The 10925-nt window shown below is 40.2% G+C and overlaps 1 protein-coding gene across 1 annotated transcript in view; it reads left to right on the top strand.

The window, feature by feature from the left end:
- Window positions 1–357: 357 nt before the first annotated feature.
- fbln2 (fibulin 2) overlaps window positions 358–10925 on the top strand; it is a gene marked incomplete at its 5' end in the record, with an annotated part of 40822 nt that continues 30254 nt past the window's right edge. Inside the window, 5 exon segments of the mRNA XM_042213911.1 lie at window positions 358–481; window positions 1534–1663; window positions 2299–2479; window positions 7083–7292; window positions 8981–9100. Coding sequence (XP_042069845.1) covers window positions 358–481; window positions 1534–1663; window positions 2299–2479; window positions 7083–7292; window positions 8981–9100 — 765 coding nt within the window.

The raw sequence follows: 10925 nt of genomic DNA, 5'->3' as shown, positions 1-10925 counted from the left end.
TATATTCACAACCCTACCAAAGGACTCTCATTCAGCTTTTAAAAACTGTGCCGTATAGCTGAGTAGGTTATTCAAGACCTGATCAAAAAGGGAAAAAAATCCAGTAATAAAATGCACTACTGTGTTTTGTACCTCTTTAGTCAGCTGGAGAAATCTTTAAGGCACCGTCGAGGGCTGCTGCAGTCTACTAAATGTTTCTGTCAGACAGCTTAACGTTTTCACTGTTCTCTTTGGGCTTCTGTCTGCTCCATACAGCGTGCACACATGTAGAGTACTGCTGAACACTGCTGAACTGTTTTTATTCCATCAGTCATGTGTGTGCTGACATATGCATACCTGCATGTCTGCTGTCTGCAGATCCAGGTGTGTCCTCTGAAGACCTGCTGCAGACCTGCTGCACTGCTGGCCAGAGATGGGCCTCTGAAAATGGTCACTGCAAGAACATGCCTCTGCTCGCTAATGACAACGTCTCTGTTTGCAGGTAAGTAACATGAGAGCATGAATTTTAGTTATACAAGTGTTCTTTGTGGTAGCTGCTGCACACTAACTGTACACATGAACTACTTACTCATCGTGCTGCACATCATGCAAAGTATGAGTTACAGTCAGGATAACTGAACTCTCACTGCTGCCATTTCCTACACTGCCCCATAGAAAATACATTTTAGTGCAAAAATGACCTTTATTACCTTTATAATTTAGACGTTTTGATTATACTGCAGTTGAATCTTGATAACATTGTAACCACTGCACGCTGTCTTATATAAACTATATTAGAATACCATCATAGCTGATTTAACTGATTTATCATAGACAAATAACGAAATGATAAAAATAGTGAGCTACTGTGACCGCTGTCATCAGTTTGAAGTGTTGAGATGAGCTTTTCCACATTCTCTATCTATAAACACATCTGACAAGAAAGAGACATATCTACCTATGAAACCACACGTTCATTTGTCAATCAAATGGACTTTCTTGAGCCCAAAAAAGTGACTGAACCCGTTAACTTGTCAGGAACGAGTTTCCCATTAAACAACCACAGATACGTGGAAGCTACATCTTTCACTTATACTGTCAGGAAGGGCTGGGGATAGGATTAACCTGTTAACATCAGAGCCACAGGATTGACCATCACTAAATTCATCGTGGATGATGTTTCTTTCACAGCAAAGAACAGAAATAATAATGTATAAGGAGTTGCTGCTTGGGTTATATGGAGCACACTGTTTTTCTTCTGTGTAACATCAGACGGTCATAAAAGATGTCTGAAAAGTAAAGCCGCTTTTTGCAACTCCTTTTTTACAAAAAGCCATCTGGTTGTATAGAAGTCTATGAGGACAGCACCTGTGACCTCAGAAACACTTTTACTAACTTGTTTATGTCTCCATTATTTATATAGTTGACATTAATATGCATAACGTAGAATTTACTTTTAACATATGGAGTAATATGAAGCACAAGAAAGTGCTAAAATACTCGCTGTGTGTGTGTGTGTGTGTGTGTGTGTGTGTGTGTGTGTGTGTGTTCCAGTGTTGCACAGAAGCAGTGCTGTCTCAGCTCTGTGAAGGAAAGACAGTGTGAACTAGGCGTGACCTCAGCCAGAGGTGGAGACACCTGTGACGTGGATGAGCGGGACTCGTGTCTAGATGACTCCTATCAGGTACACACAGTGGAAGATTCACAGGGAAGAGGGAGGCAGTTGAGTCATGACAGATGGTGAACAGATCCACCAAGTTCTCCATGAAGCAAGCACTTGGCTGACCAGAGGCTCACTCTTGTTTTGCTTTGTTAACAGAAACGGGGAGAAAATTCTGTTTTTTTTTTCCTGTCACAATAACATAGTGAAAGTTGCATTTGCCAGTTGAATCCTGAAATTAAACCACATCAGAATTTTTACTTATTTGAAGAAAACAGCTGCGAAAGCTTTTAAATTAAAATCTTTAATGTCGAAGTCTTAATTTGAAATGCAACATTTTCTAGTTTCTAAGTAGTTGAGTTTTACTTTGTGGCTAATCCACCTGAGTTAAATGTTCCGGTATCAGGTCTTCTGCTTGCTGGGTGTTAGAGGATGGTTGCAAAAACCAGGTTAACATGTGGTTTTCTTTACAAAACATGACGCAGCTGAAGTCCTTTCCAGTGCGATAAAGCAGCTTGCTCATCTGTTTCTCTTTCATGCTGATGTTTACTAACCAGCAAAAAGCAGAGGGCCATAAAGTGAGGTGATGATTAGAGATGTGAAAGACACCCCGGTGATACTCTCCTAACAGGCTATGCTATTGTTGTGCGGACTGGCAGGTGTGCTGCAGCTGCTGTGTGCTTGGCTTACGTGTTCGCAGTGAAGGGCGAGGTTGTGATGCCCACCAGCACCTAGGCTATCCATGCGGCCACATCTTCCTCACTTGCTGCGAGGAAGGGGATGCTCTGAGCCTGTTGAGGAGAAAGCAGAAGCCAAGACCAACTGCCCTTCCCAGGAAAGGTATCTGTAACCCACTGCACAGTCAATTTCCACCTGGCAAAACACGTATGTGATGCACTTTGCACGTGCTAGGACTTATATTATGTATAATAAAAAACAAGCAAAGGAAGTGGCCGGTGAAAAAATGTAGTAATTATGACTGAAAGTTTCAGAACCTTTGTGAACTGTTCTTTCCTGTCTCAACAAAAATATTCATGTAGTGAGGTTAGTGAGGTTAGCTATGTGCCCTTTGATCCATTCCAGTGCATGGCCTACCACATGCTCATTAAATTCAGCAGGTGCTATGTTAATTATCACAGCATGTCACATTTTTTTACAAAATAGGCTGCAAGAAGCAGCGAAAGCAAACACCCGACAGTCTTTTCAGTATGTCCAACAATTAGGTTTGAATAACATGCCACATTGTTATTCCCACATGAATCGGGGGAGATTCTATCAGTCTAATTCATCTTTTTTTACATTTTATTCCTCTTCACGTTTGCTTTCGTTTTGTGATGGTCAGTAAAGAGAAATTTGGGGAATGTCTTTGTTTCCCAGTCACAGTTCTGTGATCCAAAATACAAAGAAACAGAGATTGAGTGTAAACCTCTTTAAGAATATTTAAAGTTACTTAAGTATGAAAAAGTAAACAAATACATTCACAAACAGGAGATATTTTACATCCCCCATATTGCTCCTGTCTGTTTAAACTTTTTGTCTGTGTAGGAACTTTTTAGAACTGAACAGAGACAAGTCATTGCAGGTCAAAGAAACCAGAGACAGAAAAGGTTCATATTTGCCATCCTTTTCTCAGAAACACAGTGAGCAAGTCAGGAATGTTGCCATCAGTTCGGACATTCAGTTCAACTAAGTTCAATTCGCCTGACAATATTACAGAGAAAACAATCAAACGACCTGCTTTTGGGCAACATTTGGTGGCATTGGGACGGAAAACACACTTTTAACAGGAAGAAACGTCCAGCAGAACCACACTCAGGGAGGGGAAGCCATCCCCCATGACTGGTTGGGGGTGAGAGCAGAGAGGACTTTATGCTTTATCAAAAGGGAAATCTTGGATTCTCCTGAATCCAAACTGGGAGCTGAAAGCTTTGATATGATGCTATGAGATCTATGGTGATCTTATTAATATGGCATCACATTAATAAGATTGCTGGAAGTGCTTTCTACCAGAATCAAGAATTTAAAAAACTCTCATCTCAAAGTGACTTGAAGAAATTTGTTCATGCAGGCAGATCATACAGGTTACAATACTGTAAAGCTCAGTGTACCAGGACTATCCATGAAGCATGAGGACATGGCTGAAGGAAATTCACTGGTGTGCGCCGGCAGTATATCGCTGACTTGCTCAGTGTCTATAACTCAAATGGACCTTTCAGGTCATCATGTGCAAATAATTTAACTGCTCCCAGAATTGGATCTAAGTGTGCTGAGGGTGCTCTTATTACTGTGGTCCTGTTCTTTGGCTCAAGCTACCCACTGACCTTAGATCAGTCACATCTATGTGTGCATTCAAAAACAGACTCACAGTCTTTTTAATCTCATAGGCTTACATTTAATAGCTTTTGTCTGTTTGCATGTTTGTTATGGGTTAGGTTTCTGTGTTTTTATCTTTCATGTTAAGCACGTTGAGTTTATGACACATACACACTCCTCACCAACTTCTCACGTATTTGTGGCTACTGGCAAAACTGCACTACAACAGCAAGCAGTCCAGATCTGAGCCATCAGTATTTTATTCTCATACAGGCCTATGTCAGATGCTCAGGGTTGATCGGTCAGGAGTCACGTTACCGTGCAGAGTAATGGGGAGCTGTGATGAATCAGGAACAGATGGCAGCTCGGGCTGTTGTCTCTCTACTTGGGCCAGCAAAGTTTTCCTCTGTCTTTGATCCAGCGGGTTGTCAAGAAGCTCAGGTTTAATGCACAAGCATTTCGGCAAACCTTTGCTTTTCATTCCATCTGCAAAAACAGGACTGCTTGTTAACATTTCACTGAATATGACCTACATACCTTGTTTGCAGCTGTAGGCGCTATTAGAAGGGATTTGCATGTTTTTCATCAATGACATCAGATTCGTGATGGGTGACATAAAACTTTTTACAAAAGCAGAAGAATCATTCCATAATCATTAGTTTGCGGTTTGGAAGACCCTTTTCCGGCTTCTTAGTTTTATATATTGGGAACAGACACACGGCATGGAAATGCAGTTCATTATTTTCATGGTTGTCCTTTAATGGGAATAGTTGTTTTTTAGTACGATGGTGAGGTAAGGTTGGTCTTCTCAACACTTTAGGCTGTTATTTCATTCACAACATAATTCCACATAATCCTGCCCTTTAATAGGCTCTGCTTGAACAATCCACTGCAGCTCATTTCCTTTAGCTTCCAAAAAAAGTCTGAATGATGTCATTCTGAAGTGGGAATCAGTTAACCTGCTGAAAGCTTTGCAAGGTTTTAAGGTTGCAAAAACTAGTGACGTCCATTGAGTCTATCTAATAATTCTCACAAACACCCTCACAGCAAAGATGCTTTTACTGTGTGAGTGTATTTTGAATTTTAAAAATTGCATGAGAAGCAACTGTAATTATTTCCAGGGGGGATATTTTGATTCTTATGACTCACTGCCTTTTAATTAAAGCAGGAAACATTTAATCCTCTGAATTTAAACCCCAGGTAATGACTGTGAGAGATATTTTTTAAAACCCACATCTGGACATATTATTGATAAATTATATTTTTGTACTGTATCTCTCCATGTCTTCTGGCTCAGGGGGTTGGGAATCGCATCTGTAACCGGAAGGTCGCCGGTTCGATCCCTGGGCTCTCTGTCCTGGTCGTTGTGTCCTTGGGCAAGACACTTTACCCTACTTGCCTACTGGTGTTGGCCAGAGGGGCCGATGGCACGATATGGCAGCCTCGCTTCTGTCAGTCTGCCCCAGGGCAGCTGTGGCTACAACTGTAGCTGCCTCCACCAGTGTATGAATGTGAGAGTGAATGAATAGTGGTATTGTAAAGCGCTTTGGGTGCCTTGAAAAGCGCTATATAAATCCAATCCATTATTATTCTGTTCTACAAAGGGAAAATGCATCAGTAATAACCTAAATCCCGAGCTCAACATTTATGGACATTTTTTTTCCGGTCAGCCTTTATTTAGTCCAAAAATACTTTGCTTTACAAATTTAGCCCAAAGCGGCACGTACAGTAGCCGTATTAAAGCCTTAAAATCTGATCGAGGATGCACCTGCCAAGTCATGTGACCATAAAGATTTAGCAAGATTGAACGCAGTCTTGCTTGAATATTTGTCACCTTGTTGGGCAGAGAACTGGTTTTCAAAACCATATCAAATCAAACTGGAGGAGGTCTAGTTTTGTTGTTGCAGTGTTGGAATTATGCAGCATACAAGTTTAGCAATATACATTTATCACATCTGCATATCTACTGTTTGAGATAAAACACTTTGTTTTCAAGGTGATCTCAATCAAGTTGGCTCATTATTAAGTGTACGAGGCACAGCGCACTTTTCAGAGAGACAGTTCAGTAATCAGAGGTGTCAAAAGCACAGACATCCATTAGTTAAACAGAACTACACAGACCTGTGTAAAAGTTGATGAACTGCTAACTTTTAGTTAGCAGACACACAAACTGTTTGTGTGTCTGCTGATGTTTGTTGGTCAGATAGAAAGGCTCCATGTGATTGTTGATTCGTTGATCGCAACCCTTTCCTGATGCAGGTTCTGCGAGAGGTTTCTTCCTGCTGTCCTGAGTTTTTGCTTGTGACTGTCACCCAGTTCTTGCTCAAACAGGGCTGTCTGATTGTTGGGGTTTTCTCTGAATTATTGTAGGGTCTTAAAATTAACTCAGTTCTCAATTCTAATATCAGTGCTTTGTAGTCGTCAGTGGTGGGGAGTAACGGAATACATGTACCAGCATTACGTATTGAAAATACAAAATATGAGTAACTGTATTCTGTTACAGTTACAGTTTAAAAAGGTGGTATTCAGAATACAGTTACTTTGTTGAAGTAAATGGATTACACGGCGGTACTTCCCTGTTTCATATGTTAGGCTGCCCCCTCTCTATATGCCCGACACAAACCCGACGTATTAGCCAGAGGTCCCTTTACTTCGGTTCGGAGCCGTGGACCTGTTTTATATACGCACAGAATAGTTTTCTATACAAGATCGCTGCAAAAAGTGCAGCTTACCTAATGTCCACCGACTGTTACTCATTTATATTAAGATTTTAAAATCTAGTTGGTGTTGGTTGTCAAAAGCATGATCATTTATTAAGTAATCCAAAGTATTCAGAATACATTACTCTCATTTAGTAAAGAACAGTAAGTGTCCTATAAATGCAATGAGGGTTTCACAGTTGACTTTTTACATTTGTTTTCATGTAAAACTAAAACAGGAAATGTATAACTGCACTGTATAAACACACATACACACTTTGAATGTAATTGTAGGGGACGAGCAGATGTTGTTTTGTGTCTTCAAGTCAGTTTCATTAGATAAGTGTTTGGAATAAATACAGAAAATCTGGTTCCTAATCTTACACCCCCCTCCCCTCACTTTCTCCCACCTCCTCTCCACGGACTCCCAGTATCAGACAATAAGTTCCCCAAGGAAGCCTTCTCCATCAGTTCCACAGATGAAGCTGCCAACACTGTGGAGGAGCAGGAGGATGTTGACGAGTGTGAGCTCTACCCTGGCCAGCTGTGCCAGCACACATGCACCAACATCTGGGGCTCCTATCGCTGTAGCTGCCACCAGGGCTACATCCTGCAGCTGGATGGACATTCGTGTGCACCAGGTACAGTAGCCCGTCCTTAAAATCATAATTTTAATTTCATATTTGGAGAAATCCAAGGCTTGACAAGATTGTTGTGCTGTGTTTGAAATGCTGAACAATGTGTCATATGTAGTTATACATATCTGTCATGCAGAATACACAAAAACATGACTTGCACTAATTGCATAGAGGCTAAAGGAACAGGGTTTCAATGTGTTTGGTAGTATAGGTACATTTAAACATCTCAGGAAGAGCTGAAAGTGACAAATGGACATAAGATTATTTCAAAAGGAATTTCACTACTCCCATTACTGTAGGCATATGCTTTATGTTGGGGTGCTAGCAGGGTGATTGAATATGAGCTGAGAGAGAGCTCAGTGGAGCACTCAGAGAGCGCAACTCCTCTCGAAGGGCAAGGGCTCTACTAAAACTTTGATGTTTTATGAGGGTGGTTAATGACATCAGCCTGTTATGGCGTCATTATGACATCTTAGGTCATCATATTGAAAAAAAATTTGTATTGTGCAGCTCTCTCTTGTCATGGTTTCTTTAAATATTTTTTCAAGGCTAATTTTGACCTTGGGCACTAACAGTGAAGGTCATGGTCAAATGCTTAGTCAATACAGGTACTTATTTCCCCCAAGATCAAGTATTTTGTTGCAAAGTTTGAAGAATATTCATGAAAAGCTGTGGGTAATATAAAGTTTTTACTGATTTTCATATTTGGTGTGACTTTGACCTGATTTTCATCAAAATGAAATCAGCTCGAGCTATTATTGGCATCTACCGTCGCACAAGATTTTAAAAATGATATCTTGAAAACTGTGGATGCTACACTGCTAACAAACAGACAAATGAATGCTTTGTGTATTTATTTTAGAAAAATGACACAGTGAGAGTGGTGTATAACAATCAGCCATGACATAAAAACCACATGCCCACTGTGTCCATGACCTGTCAGGACATGGACGCAGTGTCTCCGAGGTTCTTCAAGGACAGGTTAGACTGTTTGGGATCACGTGAGTTTGAGAACCGGATAAACACTGTTTTTTTGAGCTGTTCAAGTATTATTGCACAGCCATGAGCTGGTGTGGGGCTCTTGGGCTGCAACAGTGCTTAGGTGGGTGGTAGATGTAAAGTAACATTTACATGCATGTCAGGAACCAAGGTTCCAAGCACTGGACATAATGAGTTGTGTTAATTACTTCATTTGTCACATTATTTGAAATTCTGTGCCTGTCATATTTAGTTTGACCCGGTGCTACTTCGGTTTAAAAAACTCCACGTGTTCAGAATTCACTGACACGAGATGAGGCAGCTGCATAACAAAAAAGTATTTTACTTCCACTAAAAGCTTAAATGCAGAAATCTCAGTAAGCTAATCTATGGTTGTGCTGTGGTTAAACCAGCACCAGATTTGATCGCCATCATATTTATGGCCCTTGGGGAAGAGATATTTAAAGAGGAGTATAAAAAATCCACCCATTACGACCTCAAATAAAAATGTTCATTTATTCATAGAACTCTCTCTGCTCCATAAAAGAGTATAATGACAAAAACACTCAGCATGGGTCAAATGATGTCTTGGAATATTGCTCGTTTTCAAATTTGCTGCTTATATTAGAAACATTAAATGGTAGGAATGCAGTAGCCTCGGTTAGCTGGACCGCTACATGTTTCTCACAGTCTATGCTGTTGTTGTTCTGCAGTGAGCTTCAAGGAGGACAATGGACTCAGAGAAGTTGACGGTCCAGCTTTTTCCCCCACCACCACTACTACTAAAACTACTACAACCACCACCAGCTCCTTTAGCCTCAATCCATGTGCAGGTAATCTAAACACTGGACCACAAAGCAAATGACATCACTGGGACAACCTGTCTCGGAAAGCAGCTCTGATGTGCAGTGAGGTGGCTGTAAGTCAGGTGGTAGAGCAGGTCATCTACTAATCAGAAGGCTGGTGGTTCGATCCTGGGCTGCTGATACTAACTTCAAGTTGCTCTCTGATGCATTCATTGCAGTATTGAATGTATGTGAATGTTAGATAAAAAGCACTGCATAGAAAATGTGCTTGGGTGAAGAAAAGTGCTGAATAAGAATCGCTCCATTGGTAGAAACATCAACTGATCCCCAGAGAGCAGACACAATTGACCATAATCTGGAACATACATCTTGGTAACAGTGCTGTCAGGTGTTTTGTGGCGTGCAACAGTCTTTGATTAGTCTTTTGAGGAGAAGTCTAACCCTTGGGCTCAAACGTACTCGCTGTGAGTTTGGTTCAAGGGTTAGAGCAACTGTCACCTGAACTGTAGCCCATATGAGGTAGACCCTGAATCAGCTTCATCAGTCAGGTTAAAGGTTAAATGTATGTGTGTCATATTTTTTGCTATTTGGATCCTTTTTGCCACATTTCCAATAAGATATCATAAACTGCATTATAGTTGTTGTAGTTGTGTCTAACTTCTCTAAATATCTTTCAGAAATTCTACTTTATTCTTAACTGAGACCCACAGGACTGCTATCACACATGTAGTATAATTAACTTGAGTAAGGCAATAGTCCAGGCAGGTCACACCCGTCTGTCATGTGCTAATAAAAAAAGCTTCATAGTAGCTTTTTTTCGTCTAATTCTGCAGCCGAGGGATAAAGAGTGGAAATGTGGTTGTAGGTGAGCATACGGTGTGGCTCCTCACACTGTGCACGATGAAAGGACACTTTTTGTAGGTGATGTCCATATGTTTTCCTGATGCTTCAAACTTTTTCTTGATTTCTTGTGTTAAAAGTTATTTTGTATAATATTAGATTTTCTGCATTCTGTGTAGCAGTAAAGATAAAATAAAATTATTGGGTTAGTAATCTGTCGCCTGTGTAACCTGGAGAGATGAATGCAAGCTGTTTTTATTGCATCCATACACACGACTTCCATTATTTCTGTCACGGTAATTTCAGTTGTAAGACAACATATTTTTTATTAGTGGGCATTTTTTGTATGTTATTTGTGTTTCACAGTCAGATTAAGCTCTTATTAAACCCCCAAACAATGTAACCTCCTTTTTGGGTGTACCTAATCATTCAGCTAACTGGATAAACTGCTCCAGACATAATGAAGGAGGCCAGCAAAGATATTAAAGGCAAATGCAAAAGTTGCAATGCAATTGTCCCTTAAAATGTTGCCATATCTGGAAAAGATTTATGACAGGAGCTCAAAAACACAGCTCAAACAACTCGAGATGTAGGTCTATAAAGCAATAATGAAGTCTAATATAATATATTGGACCAATAAATGTTATAAATATACCAAAGTCAAAGAGAGAACATTTGCAGTCAACACAGCTGGTCTCTTATATTATTCATAGATTTACTTAATATATCAATATCACCAATGTCAGAATATGAAACATGATTTTTGGCTCTGCTATGCTTCTCCACTGATCCCTTACTTGGCTCACATTTTCTGTTAGTCTTTGGACGCTGTGTGCTCTAAGCCATCATAAATGATGACCCAAGCAATCAGAATATATATTTTTTTCAACACCATGAAGTCCAAAGAACACACCAGACAGATCAGGGATAAAGTTATTGAGAAATTTAAAGCAGGCTTAGGCTACAAAAAGATTTCCCAAGCCTTGAACATCCCACGGAGCACTGTTCAAGC

Source organism: Haplochromis burtoni, unplaced genomic scaffold, assembly GCF_018398535.1.
Source record: "Haplochromis burtoni strain Fernald_Lab_line unplaced genomic scaffold, NCSU_Asbu1 Contig_496, whole genome shotgun sequence".
Lineage (NCBI taxonomy): Eukaryota > Metazoa > Chordata > Actinopteri > Cichliformes > Cichlidae > Haplochromis > Haplochromis burtoni.
This window is presented reverse-complemented; position numbering and strand designations above follow the sequence as displayed.